An 18,556-nucleotide genomic window follows, 5' to 3' on the forward strand; every position below is an offset into this window, starting at 1 on the left:
ATCAGCCACGCGCCCCTGGCATCCTTTACTTGCCCACATTACTCCCCTTTTGGCGGTGAGCTGGCTCAGGTACGTCTCTGATTGCGGCGAGGGTTCGGTGAAGGGAGATCAAGAGCAGACTGTGCGCACGCGGCACGAGCAGTGACGGGAAGCAGCGGATTAGGCGGTGATATTTGTTGGGTGAGAGGAATACGCGCGGGAAAGATCTGGCAAGGGAGAAGAAGAGCGAGCGATTCACATCATGGCGACCCCTGCAACACAGTCGCTGAAGGTATGTTGCTGCCAGCTTCACATGCGGAGGAAGCAGCGTGTTGACGGTTGGGAATAGTGCGTGGTGACTGGTGACGGTGCGGTGGGCAAGGTGCGCTATACTTCCTCTTATCCCTGGACGACATGAACCCTGGCTAATCGCAACAGACATGTCTTCTCATCTCTTACACCACCAATGCCTTCCCTGGCGAATACATCCCCACCGTGTAAGCGCAATGCTATGAGCAGAAAGCCACGAAGATGCATTCATTGACGCAGTCCAACAGCTTTGACAACTACTCCGCCAGCGTGATGGTCGACAACAAGCCCATCAGTCTCGGCTTGTGGGACACGGCAGGGCAAGAAGATTACGACCGACTCCGGCCCCTCTCCTACCCCCAGACCGACGTCTTCCTCATATGCTTCTCCATCGTCAGTCCGCCATCTTTCGACAACGTCAAGGCCAAGGTATGTCCCAGTGTGAAGAATAAGACTACCCCACTCTCGCTCTAACACAACCCCCGCAAGTGGTATCCCGAAATCGAGCACCACGCCCCCAGCGTCCCCATCATATTAGTCGGCACGAAGCTCGACCTGCGAGACGACCCCGAGGTGCGAGAGCAGCTGCGGCAGCGCAAGATGGCGCCCATCCAGTACGAGCAGGCGGTGCAAGTGGCCAAGGAGATCCGCGCGGTGAAGTACCTCGAATGCTCCGCCCTGACCCAGCGGAATCTCAAGAGCGTCTTTGACGAAGCTATCAAGTATGATGTTCCATTCGTCCTCCTAAGACCCTTGCTAATGAACCATTCCAGAGCCGTCATCAGCCCTAAGCCGCAAGATCGAGGTCGCAAGAGCAAGAAATGCACCATCTTATAGGAGAGGAGCGTTTTCCTTCTGCTTCTTTGCATCTTCTTTGCCCCGTTTCGGCGCATCATTTCCAAATCGGTTGCTTGCGCCTCGCCTGGGTTTCGAAGGGAGTACGGAGTGGCGGCGCAGTTTCCGCAACATTGATCGGGAGCGAGGTCTGAGTGGACATTACCCGGTGGGCAGCAAGGCGAGGTGTATTTAAGAAGGATCAACACCTTTCTCAATTACTTGAGAAGTCCCATTCCCCTTCTCTATTTAGCTGACCTTTTCTTCCCCATCATAGCGGCATGGGTCGTAGAGGATTGCGGATTTTCCAGCGTGCTGTTTTGCTTCGTAGTCTTTACTTGATACCTACACTGCTTTCTTCAGTACTGGTCCTCTTCCTCCTTTCTGCTATACTAGAACCTGTCTTGCCTTCTTTCATCCAGATGGTCAGGGCCAAGGTGCTGTTACCAACCGAGCCCGTGACGAATCGGATTGATATCACTTGCCGATTTGCTGCGACCACGTGATGGTATGTGAATAGCAACAATGTGGATGTGAAGAGACTGATTAAAGTCGGAGAATCTAGAGTCTAGGGTACAACAGTGCAACGATAGTCGCAACAGCCAGCGCTAGCGCTCAACCAGAAAAAGCATTTTCAGAGCAAACACCCCTAGGTTCAAATTCCCTACACTTTCGGCGCATCCCCAGTCGCCAGTGCGGACCGCCTCTGCGCGTCCCTCCGCTCCGACGTGATGCTGAATCCCAGCCACAGGTAGATGCAGAGGATGACGTATCTGGCCAAACGAGTCAGTAGGCAGCTCGTTATGCTCAAATAGGGATGGTGGCACATACTCCATGAACAAGCACATGAACGCGAAAGCGTAGATGTTGCCAAACAGCGGGCTCCATTTGGACGTGAAGTCGAGCTCGTGGGCGACGTCGAGGAAGCCGTAGGCCACGCGGACGATGAGGAAGGGCGCGATGGCGAAGGAGGCGAGGATGACCTGGATCATCGAGCGAGTGTTGTTAGCCTCGAGAATTCGAAAGCAGACCACCAGGGGAGGATGCTTGCTCACCTTGCGGCTCGTCTGCAACAATTCGTGCCTCCGCATGAAAAAGCAGACTTCCATCCCAATCAACACGGCCAGCTCCACGGCGAGAATGGCATACCCCACCAGGCCCAGAATCCTCGCGATCTTGCCATCGCTGGTGACGAGCCCGCCGCCCGCAGCCAGCAGCGCGACTGCGATCACGTACGAAGCCCGCAGCGCAGACCCGATCTTGTTCGAAATGGGATGATGGCTGTAGTTGTCGATGAGCACGATGCGCACCTGCCCAATGCCGGCGACGATGAAGGTCACGACGCCGATGTTGAGGAGCACGAGGTCGGCGATGATGAGGCCTGTGTTGAGGTTGGACGGGTGCTGCCAGAGGAGGATGGTTATGATGCCGCTGGCGAGGCGCATGAGGGTGAAGAGGATCTAGTTGCGGGAGATGTGTATTAGCGGCTGTCTGGTTTGGAGCAGTCTTCGTCGGGAGACTCACCATTGGTGACCACGCCATGCGCGGGCGCACACTTCGATTGCGCCAAAAGTTGTAGATGGCGAGCGGAACGGCGGGGGCGTAGAACGCCGTAATGGCGATGCCGAGCGACATTCTTTCGTTCAGCATGTTGACGACTGTTGCGAGGGACTGGCTGAAGGCTGCTGGTATTTAAATGCCAAGAGTATGTGGTTTGTGTTGATTTGCGAAGATGAAGTATGTCGTTGTCTCGACTCGCGGAAGGTGTGGATGGCTGGAGGACTGCTTATCGCAAGGCGTTGTATTGTATCTGGCAAAACAAAAGACGAGACGTCGCGAACAGCATCTTATATACACACTCTCGCGACCCTATGAATAGCATGTTGCAGCCTTCCGCAGGCCCAATCATCAATGGGGCTCGCAGGGTTGTCTAAAATGATGTCCGTCGCTTGGGCGGGCTGTGAGGGCAGGGCCTAAGCCGCATCGGGTGCCAAAAGCCGATATTCCACCCAATCACCGCTCGACAAGTTCGCCCCGCTTCGCCTTGCGCGAGCGCAACAGCGTCGAGGTTGCCCGATTAGGCTTTAACCTTCGCTGCGCGCGGAAAAAATTAGCAGCCACATCCTGCTATCCTTTTTCGGGCGGCTTTACGCGGCTGTGTCATGAGATCGCGCGTCATGGCCAACTGGAATAGCTGCACTCGTCCTTGGGCTGCCCCGAGCGGCCGTGTAAGTCAAATGACGGCCGAAGGAGGGGTGGTCTTACGAATCGTCACGTCTGCAACGACTTGCACCGAGCCAATGGCAGTATTCAGCGCGTGCGAACGCGCTCCAGATGCAGCGCAATCGACTCCGGGCTCTTCTACGACTTCTCCGTCGCGCTCACTCCGCTCAATTCACTGACGGTACTCTCGCCATGTAATTCAAAGCGAGCATCGTCGCCAGGCAGTTCGGGTACGGAGGGGATGGTTTCGGAAGCGTCTAGCTCAGCCAGCGCAGCGCGGGCTTCGGTGTAGTCGCTCAACAGCGCGGAATCGTCTTCGATGCTTGCGTCGTCGCCTGCTTCTCGTCCGGCTTTCGTATCTCCATTGCGGAGGGGCAGATTGACGTCTTGCATGAGTTTGTCTTTGTAGGCGGCGAACAGCTCCTCGATGCCCTGTTGCACGTTCTCGACTCTGAAAGGCGCTAGTGGGTTTCTCTTGGGTAGCAGACGCTGGACATCGCGATGGACGTGCTGCGCATACCCGCGCACCGCGTAGTTCCTCGCCGCGGCGCCCACGTCGATCTCATCCGGCTGTCCGTTGGCGCGGAAAGTGGCTTCCTTGAAGGAGCGCGCAAGGACAAGGGTCAAGTCGCACGCCATGATGAGGAACATGCGGCAAGTCGTTGGCACGACGTGGCTGGCATTGATGCTTCCACTGATCAGCCATAGCGGGGCGCCCATGGCAAACACGCTCCCGGCAACGCCAATGAGGGAGAACATTTCGGCTAGCACCAGCTGCGCGTTGCTTCCGAGACTGGTCCACACGTTCGCCTTCAGCGCCTCCAGCGCCACGTCGGCGTTCACGGTCGGAACTCCAAAGCACTGAATCACGGCTTTGGTCACTTGATACGTCGAGGCTTTGCGGTGGATGGAGGAGCCGCCGAAGCCCACGGTGGCCGCGCTTCGGCGAATCAATCGTTTGTAGCGCCGGAGAATCTCCGCCACGGCCATTTCGATTTTGAGGTCTAGAGAACATTGCATGTCAGCGCGGACCTGAAGTGATGCGAGTCGCCGCTAGGCCGTTGCAAGTGGCGCCCCAGCTCTGCCATCGGGGTGACCAACAGCGACGAAAGATGTCGATTCTGACCTACCGATTCTGGCAACCTGAGCACCAATGTACATGAGACGTACTCGATCGGTATCGAAGGATTGCGATGTCGTTTCGCTGAGTGCGGCGATGGACTCGTCGTCATCTGTGGAAGGTCAGTCAGGGTCGACCTTCCTGGGTGGGGGATACTGACCTTGAGAAACGGCGATGCAAGCATCCAAGCGGCCACCAGGCACACTCTCCATTTCCGACCGGATGACATCGATCCGCTCTGCCAATCTCTCTTCTGCATACGCTTCGCATGCCTCTTCGTCGAAGGGCTTTCCTTCTCGTTTCAGTGTTTTGCGGCACACGCCAAACTCGATCTGGACATTCGGTCAGGTCTGGATACGCTCGATGCGGCTCGCGCGCACGGCACTTACATCGAGCAGCTCGTCCTTCTTGGTCGCCACTACGACAATCGGCACATCCTTTGCATACAGTGATACGGCCCGGAATAGCTTCTCGGTGGCCGTTTGAAGCGTTCGAGCGCTGTTGATATCCACGCAAAACCTGCGATGTGTCAATACATCATCGGCATCCGGGGTGCAGGTGGTGTCTTACCAGATAACATGTAGTTTGGCCGTGATACTTTGCGCCTCGGCCTTCTCTTTGAGAAATGCTTCGATGGCTTGGAACTCTTCGTCCGCGCCGGCTTCAAAGCCACCAGAGTCGTGCACGATCAAGTCCGGCCGCCCCTCCCACGTAATCTCCTCTCGCACGTCGTGAATGCCTCGGGTACGATCGGAGCTTTGTGTCACAGCGACTCCAAAAGTCTTGTTGACGAGGGTGGATTTGCCCACTGTGAGCAGTTAGCATATGCGAGTGTCGCTATCGGCGCATCCGAATACTGACCTCCGGTATTACCGCAAACAAGCACTCGCAACGCGCCGAGGGATTCCGAGTCATCGTCATTGTCGTCCCAAAAGTCCGCACCTTGTCCTGCTTCAGTGCCGAGCATTCGGTCTCGCCACGCTTCCACCCACCGCTGAAGCTTGAGCTCTTTGTTCTCGAGCACGACGTTGATATGCAGGTCCAGGAGCAAGTATACAGAAGGATGAATGATGGTGCCCTGCGGCGCGCCGGCGCAGTAGCCTCGCAGGAAGCCATCGGAGGTGAAGGGGTTTCTCGGCTGCTTCTGGCGCAGCGATGACAGGCGCGATGACTGGAGCTTGATCGCGTAGCTCTTCTCGTGATTCCGTGACAGACCGTGTACCTCGCGAAAGTCTTGCATTTGGGTGGCGATGTTGTTGGCGGCTTTGAATGTCCAGAGTTGCTCTGGAGGCTTTTTTATCGACGAGCCGGGCAGGACGAGCGATAGGGGGGAGAAGACGCCGCCCTGAGGATCGACGACTAGCCCGAGATCCTTGGCCTGGATCAACATCCATTGCAGCGGATAGAGTGCCAGCCCGGACTTCCTCGCCGCGCCACCAATGTCCGCATGATTTCCGATAAAGTGGGCTTGGATGAAGCTGCGGCCAGAGTCGCTCAAGGAGCTTTGATGTAATTCGGGAGGGAAGAGGCATTCCGGCGCCAAGGTTTTGCGGTCCTCGTGCATTGCGACCGCGTGTCGGAAATGATAAATAGAGGAGTTGAAGGAGATGTCAAAGACACTGGAGCCGCTGACGTCGCTGATAGTATCAAAGGCGCCGATGAATTGTATACGAGGCGCACGCTTCGTCTGAAAGGCCGACGATATTGAAGACACCTTACATCTCATTAGCAACCCATCCTCTTCCGTACGTATGGTTCGAACTCACCGGACTCAAGCTCAGCGGACTCAAAGGCGAGAGTGAGTTGCCCGACTTCGTTTCCGAGTCTTTGAGCATCTTTCGAAAATCCTTGGCGAAGCCAGGCTGGCCGGCAGAAGCGAGAGAGCCAAAGGTATGCAGCAGTCCAGCGACGGCGCGCACGACAAAGGCGCCGCGGGAGAAGCCAAAGAACCACACTTCATCCCGATCGCCGTCGAGCGTGCAGCACTTCTCGTAGATGTCCTGGATCTGCTTGATGTGCAACTGGCCGAGAAGATTCGCCTGGAGGCGCTCCTTGGAAGAGGTGTCGTCCACGAGGCCGTCGCTCGGCACATATTGGATGTCCTGGCGAAAGATGCCGCCGTGAGTTCGGTCGGCGCATCTGCCCACTTCGAGAGAGGAGTAGATCTGGCGGATGTTCGTTTCCACGGCGCCGATTGACTGTGCCCCGTCCACGCAAATCACCAGTCTGGTGGGCACGGTGGCGCCTGCTGCCGCCATCTCGTGCGATTAGTCCTCGAGAGGATGCCTGTGGCCATTAAATCCAGGAAAATGCGGGAGTTGGTCGGATATAAAGAACGGATGGAATATCTCAATCGCTTTTCGAACGTCACCAGTCCTCTCAGCTGGAGCCTTGGCCTTTCCCAATGCCTGCGCCGACCAATCGGAAAATACCGTAGGGATGACTTGGAATCCGCGACATTCGATTTAGCCGTGTGACTGTTGTTAGCGTGGCGATATCGGGTGATCGCATTGGGCATATCCCGTAAGGTACACTTCTCTCGATGTTTAGGCCGAACCTCCCCTCTCTGAGAGTCACGTCTTGACCGGCAGCGATGGAGGCCATCCACAGTGTCTGAGGCACAGCGAGATTGCGGGATGTGTTTCGCCGACCCGCCCGACAGCAGTTGTCTCGAAGCATCTCAACACAGGTCGCGCTCACATCAACACCGACACTCCACCCGATAACCCTCGGCCACTTCGCGTGCAAGAGGCGCGCCAGCGTGTCTTGATGCCGCAATGGCCACCACCTCGATAGTCGAACCACGGGCGCCGAATGACCTGCCCAAGATCGAAGAGGGCGACTCGTCCTCCGATCAGCAGTTCCCTCCCAGTCCCGCCCGTGTCCGTCACTTCTCCCGCGCCTTTTTGCTGGGTCCAGTAAAACCAAAACACGCGGACCTCCCCCTTCTCGCCTGTTGTCTTTGCACGGGCATGACAGATGCAGCCTGCTTTGCCAACTGGTCCACATTCGTGGGCATGCAGACCGGTAGGTCGTCTCCCACCCTTGTCTCTAATCGTAACGCAAAGCAGCACGCCGCCGGCGCAAAACTCATCGCGGGATCCAATATCATCTGACCGGCATGTACTAGGCAACACCGTCATCCTCGGCCTCTCCGCCTCCAGCCTTCCCCCACGACCCTACACCTGGCTCAGTACCCTGGTCTCGATCTCCTCCTACCTCATGGGATGCTACGTGACGTTTCGCGTAGCGCGGCGCTTCGCCCCCAAAGACCTCTACTCCAACCGCCTCCTCTTCGTCTCCCTCTTCTTCATCCAAAGCCTCCTGCTCTTCCTCTCAGCATCCCTCGCCACGGTCCCCGGCCTGATTCCGCAAATCCCTCCATCGGCACCCACACACGCCGCCGAAGACAAACGCGTCCTGGCCAGCATCGAAATCGTCGCATTAATCCCACCCCTCGCCATCGAAAGCGGCTTCCAAATCTCCTGCTCCCGCCTACTGGGCTTCAACGAGCTGCCGGTCAACGTGCTCACTTCCCTGTACTGCGATACCGTGGGCGATCCGAATTTGTTTGCGCTGCACAACGTCAAGCGCAACCGCAGAGTGGCTGCGATTGTGCTCCTGTTACTTGGCGCGATTATTAGTGGCTGGCTGATGAGGAGCGCGGGTGGACTGGCGAGCGTGTTGTGGCTTGCGGGCGGGATCAAGATCATTCTCGCCGTTGCCATTCTTTGCTTTATGCCTGCCGCGGAACATCACGAGGTCAGCCATGCGAAGGCCGACGAGGGCGGATCGACTCCACGCGCAGAGTGAGACGTGATGCAGCGATTTTAGCGAGCGATGATCATTATTGTGTTTTCCAGAGAAGCTTATGAGTAGTGGAGGTGCCAACAGTCTTCTACATACCTAAGAGCTGTTGCAGTCCGCAAGGCTGAATTGAGTAAGTCTTGTGTTCCAACTGCCACACAGAGCGTGCACTCTCATACCCTCAAAGGAGTGTGCACTCAACTATATCAAACGCATGACTGGAGCAAAAAGAAAAAAAACAGAGGTACCAAAAAGCAAAGGAAAAGCGAAAAAAAATTACGTTCAGTAGATGGACTTCCCCAGTGGTCTCCCACCTGAGTACTATTCATCCGATTGGCAGCTTGAGTACGTGAGATCGGACGGGATCACCTGTTCTCTGCCATCTGTCCCCGAACGTGCAAGCCATGTCGACTAAATGGAATATATCTCTGGACGTGAAGCATGCGGAATTTCTAGGAATTGTGAAATTGTCCAATCCCACTTCATCCCTCAAGCAATTCGTCTTTCCCCAGTAGCTGCGCCATCGGATCGCTCTTGCTCGTCCTCTCCTTGCGATACTTCTCCATCGTCTCCTCCGTCACCCCGGCCTTCATCTCCTCCAGCCGCCGTCTGCTCTCATCCATACTCTGCTTCTCCGCCCGATCCACCCCATTCGGCACGTGTCTGTCCTCCGCAGCCTCTTCCGCCTGCGCCTGCGCTCGCGAAACAGTAGTGGCGTTGTCGGCATCCTCGGCCGAGGGCAGCAATATGCCCTTGGAGAATCTCTCGGCCTCTTCGGCCGCTGCTTTGCCCTCCTCGCCCGTGCAGAAGGAGTTCTTCACGATGCTGTGACAGCAGGCGTAGCCCCATTTGAAATCGCGCCACCAGCTGCCCCAGACGGCCGTGTGGTTGTTGATGAGCACGTCTTCGGCGTACATGCTCTTCTCCTTCTTCTCCGGCACACCCTTGATCTTGCCTCTTTCGTCGTATTCGACGTATGTTTCGTTACTCGTGACTCCTGCACCCTTTAGCGGGTTGGGCTTCGCCACGGTGTCTTGTGATCCGTAAGCATCCAGCAAAGCTTTCTTTTGCGCGGCCTTCTTCTCGAGATCTTCTTCCGCTTTACGCTTCCGTATGAGCAGCGCCTCAGTCGGATTGGCTTGCAAATGGATTTTATCTCCATCCCCTCGTTCCTGCGTTTCCCACGCATACGTCTGCGCCCGCTCGAATTCCGCCGCATCGCCCGAAGCGCGTTGGAAGCCGTCTTCGGCAATCAGCTCGTTGGTGCTCGTCTCCGTATCCAGCATACTGCGAGTCTTCGGGTCGTACTTTGCACTCTCCAGATCGAGATTGAGGAGGTATTTCGCCGTGTCTTCTCGCAAGCGCAAGTTCCGCGTCGAAGTAGACTGCTGCCGGCCCATGTCCGTTTCCTCCTCGTACTTTGCGCCCTCCTCGTTCTCCGCCGTCTCGCCCGCCGCTTGCCTCTTCATCTCCTCCACCGCCTGGTACTCCTCCACGACTTCGCGGTACTCGCTCGCTTCGTACCCATTCCACCGATCGCGCTTCGCATCCCAGCCCAACTTCACATCCTGCACCGACTCGTCCGCCGCGATATCCCGGCCTGTCCACTTGGCGCCATGCTTCCGTTTCCGCTGCAAACAGTCCTTCTCTTTATGGCTCATCGATCCGCAGTTCTCGCAAGCACCCTTGCGATACTTGGTCGCGCGCTCGCCGACCGTCTTGCCGCGGTCGTACCATTTCGCCGTCGCGAGGGGGTCGTAATTCTTCTGCGACTGCAGCCGCTGATGCTCCAGGTAGTCATCCTGGCTCTGGGTGGCATCGTCGATGTAGAAGGGCTTTTTGGCGATGAAGGAGGGGATGTACTCGTTGCGCTCGTTGCTTTTGGGCGTTTCTTGCGGTTTTGGTGGTTGGCGCATTTTGTGTGGAGGCGGTGACCGCGATCGCGGGGCGTGAGGGAAGATGTGCTGCAATCTTGAAGCATGCGGCTTGTGAAGGTCTGATACCGCGACTTTTGTCATCAAGACCTGGGCGGGTCAAATGTGCTGACCGGCGGCCGGCTCCTCAAGCCGTTGACAAGACCCCTGGAAACCCCCAAATTTATCTTCAGGCTTTCCATGACACGGACACTAGTGCTCCCACGAGGTTGGATATGGCCGGATGTGGCTGTCTGGCAGAGAAACTCGTGGGTAAAAGGTAACGAGTCAGGAAATGATCGGCTCGAGTCTATTACTATTTCTTATTAATTACCAAATCCCTCCTCCCTCCCCTCCTCCTTTCGTACGGTCTCTCGCGTGGTCGCCAAAGCACTAATACGATATCCTCAATATGCGCGCGCTCCAGGACGTAGACACCTCGGACGGCACGGTGCAATTGCACGCCACGTCCGAAGATGGCCACCTCATCCTCCACCCCATGCCCAACCCGAACGATCCCAACGATCCTCTCCGCTGGTCGCGCTCCAAGAAGCACGTCTGCTTCGGAGCCGTGTGCGCCTTCACCTTCCTCACGAACTTCGCCATCGGCGGCCTGGCTCCCGCCTTTTACATCCTCAGCCTCGAGTTCCACAAGACGCAGACGGAGACCAGCGCGCTGCTCATCTGGCCCATCCTGGTGCTCGGCCTGTTTAATTTCTTCTGGGTGCCCATGGCGAACTACTTCGGCAAGCGGCCTGTCTTCGTCTTTGCGTCGCTGCTGCTGAGCGCGGCCTACTTGTGGGGTGCGCTGGCGCAATCCTTCGAGTCTCTGCTTTGGAGCAACATCGTCGCCGCATTTGCGGGATCGAGTACGGAAGCGGTTGGTGCAGCTATGGTGAATGATCTGTATGTTCTCCCAGGCCACGATCATGGTATCGTCGTATTTTCTAACGCTACGCCAGATACTTCCTCCACCAGCGAGGGAATCTCATGTCTTTTTACGTGAACTCCATCAGTGGCGGCAACACCATTGGTCCGTTGATCTGCGGCTTTGTTATTACCGGCACGTCGTGGCGTTGGCAGAAGTGGATCGCATTCATCCTCACCTTCATCAACTTCCTCGTCGTCGTCTTCTTCGTCCCCGAAACACGCTACGACCGCTCCGGCCTGCTCCGAGTGTCCACCCCGGCATCAGCTCCGAGTCTGGACGATGAAAATGCACCTCCCAACCTCGAAAAGACGCCCACCACCAAATCAGAAGCGGCCGAAGTGTCTCTCGAACGTGACAGTGTCCCGCAAGTCCCAGTAAAGACCTGGCGACAAGAACTCAGCCTCCGCTCCGGCCGACCCAAAAACACCAACCTCCTCAAACTCTTCATCCGCCCGCTGCCTCTCATCGTCTACCCTGCCGTCATCCTGTCCTTCCTCGGCTACGCCGTCTCGCTCGCCTGGGTGGTGGCGATCAACATCCTCAATCCCTTCGTGCTCCAAGCCCCGCCTTACAATTGGCGGCCCGATGTCAACGGCCTGATCAACATCCCCGCCCTGATTGGAAATCTGGTAGGTTCCTGGTTGGGCGGCTGGGTCGTGGACAGGTACTCCGACTGGAGGAGCAAGAAGAATGGCGGCATTTTCCAGCCGGAGACGAGGTTGCATCTCTTGTTCATCCCCGCGCTGATTGTGCCTGCGGGATGCCTGGCGTTTGGCTACGGCGTGGCGGAGACGCTGAATTGGACTGCACTGTAAGTTCACTGGCCCCTACTCATTAAACGAACATCTCAGGACTGCTTGCTGATTTTGTGTAGCTTCTTCGGTACGGGCATGGTCTCCGTCGGCCTAACCTTCGTCCCTATTGCCACTATGACCTACGTTAGCGACTGCTACCTCCCAGTGAACGCGGACGCGCTCGAGCTCGTCAACGGGCTGAAGAACATTGTCGCTTTCGGCTTCTTGTACGGCGTGCTTCCGTGGGTTACGGAGGCGGGGTACATCAATGCGTTTGGCACCCAAGCGGGGATCTATGTGTTGATCATGTTGCTTGCCATTCCCGTGATTATCTTCGGGCGGCAGATTCGCCATGCGACTGCGCAGTGGCGGGTGATATTGTAGAGTACTTGTTGGGTATATATGCTTAATATGTTTCTATCTCGGATCGCCCTTTGCAATCACCTCCGAATGTAATGTCTTGATCTCGGGGATGATCAAAGACTCAATTTCAATGGGGTCCGCAGCGGGCACGGGCTCCGCACCGTTGCCCGTCAAACCCGTCACACTCTTCGTTCTCCGATCCGTGGGCACTCGCAGCCACTTCTCCCCACTGCGCGCCGACACCATGAGCACTTCATGCTTGCGCGTCCGCAGCAGATTGCCAATGACGAGATGATGCGCGTACTTCTTCAGCGCACTCTGACACTTCTCCGACAGGATGGAGGGGTCGGTCTCCAGTTTAAAGCTGATGATCATGGAGCGCGGCGCCCAGGCGTCGACGAGCTGTTTGAGGAATTTGGGCACGGGGTCGAGGTCGATGACGAGCTTTTTGCCCTCCATGTGTGCGGCGGGGAGGTTCTCGTTGCTGTTGTCGTCGTCACCGTTGGAAAGTTGGCGTTTGGTGTTGAACTCTTCCGAGGACTGGATCTTGTGCTCCACCATGCGGTCGGCGGGGACGAAAAAGTCGGACACGGCGGCGGCAAGGTAGAACAAGCCGTTGGCGGCGAGGGGCTGCATGAGGATGGCGAGGTCGCGCAGATACCAGAGATACTCGTTGACGGAGGTAAAGGGCAAGATAAGCAGGGTGTTCTCGCGCTTGGCCTTTGTGTACTGCGCGAGCACGTCGGCCATTTGCTGCCGGTACTCGGCGTCGATGACGACAGCACCGCGCTCGTCGTGCGTCATGTAGTCGAGGAAGCAGTTGGTGGTATGGGAGTAGTGGCGCGAATAGGGCAGCAGGGAGAACTGGCGGTGCAGGAAGATGACGGCGTAGCCGGCTTCGAGGAAGTACTCTGCGCTCGTGGCGCCGCGGGTGCCGGCGGAGAAGTTGTCGATGAAGCGCACCGTTTGGTTTTCCAGCGGGACGGTGGTGCCGCCGGAGGTGACGAGGGCGACGCGGCGGTGCTCGCGCGCATGCTGGTCGATGAAGGCTTGGGCGCCCTCGCTGTGCTCGTCGAGCTGTTTGGGGCGCGGGTTGGAGTCGAAGTACTCCATTTCGAGGTCACTGGCGGATTTCCCGTTGGTCAGGCCGCCAGTTTCCTTGAGCATGTCAGAGCGGGTGGGTGGAGTGGGAGAGAGGGGTGAGTTGCCGACCCATCCAATGTGAGGGTGAGGATGTCGGCGGAAACGAGAGCAGGAGACGGGGTTCTGGCTTCAGCGGGCTTCGATGGAGATGATGTGAGATGGATGCGCTACCCTCGGATCCCACTCCATCTCCATGTTTCCGTGCAGAAGAGCTCCAGCTGGTGCGACTGGCGCTATGCTGGTATGTTCACCGCAGCACATATACTGTGTGGTGGTGGAGTTAAAGTTACGAGGCTTCGATCTTGGCGGCAGCGCTTCACGGCCGAGGCCGTTGCTTCTTTCTATTTCAACTGCACCTCCTCTTGCACTTCTTTGCTCCCCAGCTTCTGCCTTGCATCCACACGTCCGTCCATCAAACCAACGATGACATCAATGTGATCACATCCACGCTGCCAGCTACGTGCATGACGCGAGCAGCCCCTTTGTTGAGTGCTCCTTGCCGCATGACTTCACCTGATGCCCTCCGTGAACATCAGAAAGCCTGCATCATCAACTGGATATCCTCTACAGCCAACGCTATCAATTACGGCACGTTGAATGTGTTCTGTCTTCTCAAGTTAATTCGCCTTGGGTGCATACGACGTGCTGTCCGTCTGCCGCCTCTCCCTTGCTCAGTAACGATTGGTAACGTTCCATTCGCCGTATCCACTGCGCCGGGACGCTTGCAGCTGCACTGTTGACAAAGTTGACCGACCTTGCATTCCGCTCCCCGACCCCCTCAAGAGTAGGTTCAAATGATCCCTCTGCGAGCAACCAAAGGGTAGGTCTGTTGTGCTGCTTTTCAATTTCTTCGCCTTTCCGTCTCTGTTTCACCTTCAGAAGTGTGCACAAAGGCCATGGAAGCAATGTATCCACCCCTGTCAGCTAGGACAGCAATCGCGAATTCCCTCCAAGCGGCGCGCGAGACTCTCCCGGAGCAGGCGAAACGACCGAACACCATCTACCGCAAACGACCCTCGCCCATGCACTTGACTACAGGCGATTTGTCTCCTCTCCCCATACAGATGTCTTCGTTGTCGGCTCCCAATCCAGATGATGCCGGGCCACCTTCACAGCCTATCATCGTCGACGTCGCCGCTCCCGAGGCCTGGCCGAAGAGATGGTCGCTCTCGAAGCGAAAGACATCCCGACAACGCGCGCGACCCAGTACCGCCTCCGAAATGTCCCTCGGCATTCTTGACTATTACTTCACCACCCCTTCGCCCAAGCTCAGTCCCACTCTGCCCGCCAAGACTCCCAACCTCGAACTCCCTCCCATCGATCCAGTTAAAGAGAAGTTCGATTTTGAGCTGGCTCCGGCCGAAACGAGCCTTCCTGCCGCTTCTACGCCGCCGCAAGAATCGTGGGAGCGTCAACGCGACCTGGATGCAGTTTCTGGAGCCGCAAGTCTCCCGGACGAGATTTTGGACCCCTCGGCCGAGCCTCACGCCTCGCGACCAGACAGCCGAGCGAAGGAGACATACACCTTATTCCCCAACGTCAAAGTAACCACCCCTCCCAGCAGACCAGGAGACCTCCTCAACACAACACGCCGCTCACCACCACCACCCGCGACCTCTCACAGCACCAACCACCCCAACACTTCCTCCGCCTCCTCCCGCCCGCGCAAAGAAAGCACCTCCGCCTCCACCCACAGCCACCACACTACCAGAGACCTCCTCCCAACCATCTACCCCCACCCCGCCCGCATCCCCCTACGCATCCTCTCCTCCTCAGGCGTGGCATCCACACCCCGCGTAACTTCCACAGCCACCGAGACGAACTCCACCACCTCGTCTCCACAGGACAGCCGCTGGTCCCAAGACACCGTCACCTCGCCCCTCGCGGCCCCCACGCTCGGCAGCGCACGCCGCACCTCTTTCGGCTCCCTGCTAGGGAGCAGTGGTGGGCTGTATCCGGAGTGCTTTTTCGACGATGACGATGATGAAGATGATGATGGGTATGAGGGCGCGCCGCTGCGGCGGAAGTTGAGGTGGCAGCGGAGGGACAGGGGGTCTGTGACGGAGATGAAGATGAGGAGGGGTGTGAGGGGTAGGGATCGGAGGGGGAAGGGGAGAGGGAGTTTTGCGAAGAGGGTTGTGGATGTTGTGCTTTGTGGGCTGTGTCTGGGTGGGAGGTAGGGCTGACGAGGCTGTGATCATTTACCCCAAGTCGCTTTTCTAGAAATCGGCACCACTCGGCGAGTAATGTGTTGCATTTGAAACATGTGAAAGAAGCGAGCGGAGGAAGTCGATCACATGCAAGTATTGAGGCTTGTTGTACAATCTCCCCGCTATCAACGGCGACGAAGCTATTCTATTCCCCCTGCTCCCCCCGCTCGTCTTCGACAGACTTCTCGAGACTGCCCGGCAGATCCTCATCGCGGTCCTCAAATTCCTTGACCTCTGTATCGCCCATGCTATCTTCGAGACTCGCGACGGGCTGCTCTGCTTCTGCTTCAGCCTCTGCTTCAGCCTCTGCTTCAGCCTCTGCTTCAGCCTCGGTCACTGCCTCTGCCGCGGCAGCTTCTATGGCGGGCTCCGTGCTTTCCACAAGAGGAGGCTCCACGTTCGTTGATACGGCCGGGGGAGGCGGCGACAGTATCGAGCCCGAGCGGCTATGAGAAGCGTTTGCTAACGGCAGGTCCGGCGAGCTCGAAGTCTCGCGTTGCGCAGGTTCTTCGACCGGCACGGCGGGGACGTCCGTCACAGGCTCTTCAACGGGCACGGCAGAAAGGTCTTGAGTCGCAAGCGCTTCAATGGGAGCGGGAGCGGGAGCATCGTCTTCCATGACCACGTCCTCCTCCGTCGTCTTGATCGGGGCCAGGGCGTCGAATTTGGCTTTGCCGGGTGGCACGGGAGTTTGCGCAGCGCTCGGCGCACCACTGGGAGCCGCACTCGTCGCATCTTCGGATAGTTCTCCCTCCTCCCTGTCGTCGTCGTCGTCCCCTTCTTCGCCTTCCTCGTCGCTGCCCTCCCCTTCCTCGCCATCCTCACCCTCGTTCTCGCCCGCCGGGTTCTGCGCCGCGTGCGCCGCGGCCTGCTCCGCCGTAATATCCGCCTTGGCCTCCTCGCCCTTAGCGACGTGCGTGACCGTCTGCCCAGGCTGCGGGACAATCTTCGTCGCATTGGGCACAATAGTAGTGTAAGTGGAGCCGTCCGGGTTGGTGAAAGTGACGCGCTTCTTGCCGCGGCCGGGCCCGCCCTTCTTCTTCGGCGGCGGCCGATTGCGGCGCGGCGCCGCGGCCGGCTTGAGGTGCTCGGCCACCACGACGCCCTCGTCGTTCGCAATGCCCACGCCTTCGATCACGGTGCCGGGCGCGGCGGCGACGGGCTTGATATCGGCCAGCTCCGTCGTCTCGGCCACCTCGCCTTCGACCGTCTGGCCTTCGGGCACGAGCACGTCGTAGATGGTGATTTCGCCGTCGGCGCTGACTTTTTGGACTTTGGTCTTGCGCATCGCCACCGTGGTGCCGCTGTGGAATTCGGGGGCATATAAATTGGGAAGGCCTTTGCGGCGCTTGGCGAGGAATTCAAAGTGCTTGTGCTCCGGCTCGAGCAGGGCTTCGGGGACCGGCTTCCACTTCTTCGCGATGTAGCCTCGATCCTCGAAGTTGGCGGCTTTGTTGTTGTTGTCTTCCGCGGCCTCATCGTCCTGCTTGTCGTCGTCCAGGGAGTCCGGATCGGGCTTGCGCTTGTTGCCCGTTCTGCCGCTGCGCGCTATGCGCAGAAGTTGTTGCGTCCATGGCGACAGAAGCTGATAGTCTCGTGGCATTGGCGCGTCTCCCCATTTGTCGTTTTCCACTTGGGCGATTTCCGATTTGGGCGGGGCCAGGGAGATGTGCGCGATGGTTTGGCCCCATTGCTTCACGGGCAGGCCTTCGAAGATGTCGTTGTCGGCTTGCGCGCGGCCGGCGCGATGGCTGCGGCCGGGTGGCCGGTACTGCGAGATGGACAGTAAATGTCAGCATTTGTTTCAATATAAGTAGAGTGAAATTGGCGAGCGGAAAACAATGTAGGGAAAGCGCAGCGTGGGTCGTCCTAGGGGCACGGTTTCCCGAGGCGATTTGGCCCCAAGGCTGGTCTCCTGCGATTGACATGGAGAATGTCGCCGCGCGCCATTTCGAACAGGGAGCGAATGTCGAGACTCACCGTCATGGAGGCAGAGCTGGACGCGTTTCGGGGGGGTTCAAAGGGACCGCGCGCGCGCCGATATCTGCAGCTTGCCGGCCGCCTAGGTCCGTCACAAATCTGTTTTTTGTGCTTCGATCAGCGTCTATTCCACATCACATCCCCATTTGATCGCGTTAGGCAATGGAAGGGATGGTGAGGATGATATTCCGATGTCTTCAATGAACTGCACAGGCGTGGCTGGCAGAAGCGAAGCGCATCCGAAATTCCTGCCTCAGGCCAACCAATCGGAGATTTCGCGAATCTTTCGGCCGACCTGCCCTCCAACTTTCTCTCGACCTGATGATGCTGCCTCAACTTTCACAATCAACGATCGACTAATTGAAAGAACCACTTCACCACCTCCACGCCAACCTCTACCCCAACACACCCATCCATCCGGGCATGTCCAGCTCGACTGCCGTCGAAGTGCGCTCCCTCTACCGCTCACTGCTGCGCCAGGGCCGCGAGTTCGCCGCATACAACTTCCGCGAATATGCACGGCGGCGCACGCGAGATGCGTTTCGGGAGCACAAGGCCGAGGCAGACGAGCGGAGAATACAGGAATTGATGCAGAAGGGCTTGAAAGAGTTGCAGATCTTGAAGGTGGGTGGCAAAAGAGACAATCAGAATTGTGTTGTCCAAGAGCGCAGCTGACATTCGATCTCTTCTCGTGACGACAGCGACAGACAGTCGTCAGTCAGTTTTTCCAGCTCGATCGATTAGTTGTTGAAGGAGGCAAGACGGGGAAACAGACGAGTGGGGGCGGCATTGTACGGCAGAAGGATCAAGGGTGAGCATAATGTGATGATTGAACATGGGGATGTTGATCACTGACATGTGCCGACAGATTGGACTGATGTGAAAATACGCATGATACCATAGAGCATTACTCCGGCGCTGGCTGTATGAATACTTCGTGCTGGATCCTG

At 57.6% G+C, this 18,556-nt stretch overlaps 10 protein-coding genes across 10 annotated transcripts; 5 read left to right on the plus strand and 5 right to left on the minus strand.

Moving 5' to 3' along the window:
* Nucleotides 1–161: 161 nt before the first annotated feature.
* BDY17DRAFT_176592 (P-loop containing nucleoside triphosphate hydrolase protein) lies at nt 162–1,264 on the plus strand. Its single transcript, XM_033729862.1, has 6 exons — nt 162–271; nt 329–361; nt 418–476; nt 537–717; nt 778–1,010; nt 1,062–1,264. The coding sequence occupies exons 1-6, from the start codon at nt 242–244 to the stop codon at nt 1,123–1,125; spliced, it is 600 nt and encodes a 199-aa protein (XP_033588636.1). The 5' UTR covers nt 162–241; the 3' UTR covers nt 1,126–1,264.
* Nucleotides 1,265–1,707: 443 nt separating this feature from the next.
* Nucleotides 1,708–3,127, minus strand: BDY17DRAFT_176646 (uncharacterized protein). Its single transcript, XM_033729864.1, has 4 exons — nt 2,647–3,127; nt 2,178–2,582; nt 1,954–2,105; nt 1,708–1,895 (listed from the first exon to the last, which is right to left on the minus strand). The coding sequence occupies exons 1-4, from the start codon at nt 2,770–2,772 to the stop codon at nt 1,787–1,789; spliced, it is 792 nt and encodes a 263-aa protein (XP_033588637.1). The 5' UTR covers nt 2,773–3,127; the 3' UTR covers nt 1,708–1,786.
* BDY17DRAFT_176638 (uncharacterized protein) lies at nt 3,128–6,811 on the minus strand. Its single transcript, XM_033729863.1, has 7 exons — nt 6,232–6,811; nt 5,327–6,179; nt 5,036–5,273; nt 4,855–4,984; nt 4,626–4,797; nt 4,476–4,577; nt 3,128–4,349 (listed from the first exon to the last, which is right to left on the minus strand). The coding sequence occupies exons 1-7, from the start codon at nt 6,721–6,723 to the stop codon at nt 3,484–3,486; spliced, it is 2,853 nt and encodes a 950-aa protein (XP_033588638.1). The 5' UTR covers nt 6,724–6,811; the 3' UTR covers nt 3,128–3,483.
* A 587-nt stretch (nt 6,812–7,398) lies between these two features.
* On the plus strand, nt 7,399–8,197 carry BDY17DRAFT_240368 (uncharacterized protein; the record flags this gene model as incomplete). The annotated part of the gene is made up of 2 exons (XM_033730360.1): nt 7,399–7,492; nt 7,596–8,197. Coding segments are annotated over 2 exons (696 nt in total), but the record flags the coding sequence as incomplete, so codon positions are not given.
* Nucleotides 8,198–8,754: 557 nt separating this feature from the next.
* On the minus strand, nt 8,755–10,188 carry BDY17DRAFT_311656 (Pre-mRNA splicing Prp18-interacting factor-domain-containing protein; the record flags this gene model as incomplete). Its single annotated transcript, XM_033735559.1, has 1 exon — nt 8,755–10,188. The coding sequence occupies one exon, from the start codon at nt 10,186–10,188 to the stop codon at nt 8,755–8,757; it is 1,434 nt and encodes a 477-aa protein (XP_033588640.1).
* Nucleotides 10,189–10,684: 496 nt separating this feature from the next.
* Nucleotides 10,685–12,294, plus strand: BDY17DRAFT_253477 (major facilitator superfamily domain-containing protein; the record flags this gene model as incomplete). Its single annotated transcript, XM_033731345.1, has 3 exons — nt 10,685–11,091; nt 11,148–11,927; nt 11,991–12,294. The coding sequence occupies 3 exons, from the start codon at nt 10,685–10,687 to the stop codon at nt 12,292–12,294; spliced, it is 1,491 nt and encodes a 496-aa protein (XP_033588641.1).
* A 14-nt stretch (nt 12,295–12,308) lies between these two features.
* BDY17DRAFT_300225 (DNA/pantothenate metabolism flavo protein) lies at nt 12,309–13,707 on the minus strand. The gene is made up of 2 exons (XM_033734027.1): nt 13,486–13,707; nt 12,309–13,431 (listed from the first exon to the last, which is right to left on the minus strand). The coding sequence occupies exon 2, from the start codon at nt 13,384–13,386 to the stop codon at nt 12,328–12,330; it is 1,059 nt and encodes a 352-aa protein (XP_033588642.1). The 5' UTR covers nt 13,387–13,431; nt 13,486–13,707; the 3' UTR covers nt 12,309–12,327.
* A 929-nt stretch (nt 13,708–14,636) lies between these two features.
* On the plus strand, nt 14,637–15,639 carry BDY17DRAFT_311659 (uncharacterized protein; the record flags this gene model as incomplete). The annotated part of the gene is made up of 2 exons (XM_033735560.1): nt 14,637–15,415; nt 15,597–15,639. The coding sequence occupies 2 exons, from the start codon at nt 14,637–14,639 to the stop codon at nt 15,637–15,639; spliced, it is 822 nt and encodes a 273-aa protein (XP_033588643.1).
* A 132-nt stretch (nt 15,640–15,771) lies between these two features.
* On the minus strand, nt 15,772–17,612 carry BDY17DRAFT_325568 (uncharacterized protein; the record flags this gene model as incomplete). Its single annotated transcript, XM_033737377.1, has 2 exons — nt 15,772–17,397; nt 17,607–17,612. 2 exons carry the CDS (start codon nt 17,610–17,612, stop codon nt 15,772–15,774), a joined length of 1,632 nt encoding a protein of 543 aa, XP_033588644.1.
* Nucleotides 17,613–18,029: 417 nt separating this feature from the next.
* On the plus strand, nt 18,030–18,484 carry BDY17DRAFT_325569 (uncharacterized protein; the record flags this gene model as incomplete). Its single annotated transcript, XM_033737378.1, has 3 exons — nt 18,030–18,230; nt 18,308–18,417; nt 18,475–18,484. The coding sequence occupies 3 exons, from the start codon at nt 18,030–18,032 to the stop codon at nt 18,482–18,484; spliced, it is 321 nt and encodes a 106-aa protein (XP_033588645.1).
* Nucleotides 18,485–18,556: the final 72 nt, after the last annotated feature.

This window comes from Neohortaea acidophila, assembly GCF_010093505.1.
Source record: "Neohortaea acidophila strain CBS 113389 unplaced genomic scaffold BDY17scaffold_7, whole genome shotgun sequence".
In the NCBI taxonomy this organism is placed as follows: domain Eukaryota; kingdom Fungi; phylum Ascomycota; class Dothideomycetes; order Mycosphaerellales; family Teratosphaeriaceae; genus Neohortaea; species Neohortaea acidophila.

Bases quoted from the DNA above. Each gene is read 5' to 3' on its own strand.
- BDY17DRAFT_176592 (XM_033729862.1), top strand. From the start codon at position 242: ATGGCGACCCCTGCAACACAGTCGCTGAAG. The intron at 362-417 runs GTGCGCTATACT...TAATCGCAACAG, and splicing joins GTGACGGTGCGGTGGGCAAG to ACATGTCTTCTCATCTCTTA. The intron at 477-536 runs GTAAGCGCAATG...GCAGTCCAACAG, and splicing joins GGCGAATACATCCCCACCGT to CTTTGACAACTACTCCGCCA.
- BDY17DRAFT_176646 (XM_033729864.1), bottom strand. From the start codon at position 2,772: ATGCTGAACGAAAGAATGTCGCTCGGCATCGCCATTACGGCGTTCTAC. The intron at 2,106-2,177 runs GTGAGCAAGCAT...TCGATGATCCAG, and splicing joins TGTTGCAGACGAGCCGCAAG to GTCATCCTCGCCTCCTTCGC. The intron at 1,896-1,953 runs GTATGTGCCACC...TCGTTTGGCCAG, and splicing joins TTCATGTGCTTGTTCATGGA to ATACGTCATCCTCTGCATCT.
- BDY17DRAFT_176638 (XM_033729863.1), bottom strand. From the start codon at position 6,723: ATGGCGGCAGCAGGCGCCACCGTGCCCACCAGACTGGTGATTTGCGTG. The intron at 4,985-5,035 runs GTAAGACACCAC...GACACATCGCAG, and splicing joins GCCAAACTACATGTTATCTG to GTTTTGCGTGGATATCAACA. The intron at 4,578-4,625 runs GTCAGTATCCCC...GACCTTCCACAG, and splicing joins TTGCATCGCCGTTTCTCAAG to ATGACGACGAGTCCATCGCC.
- BDY17DRAFT_300225 (XM_033734027.1), bottom strand. From the start codon at position 13,386: ATGGAGTACTTCGACTCCAACCCGCGCCCCAAACAGCTCGACGAGCAC.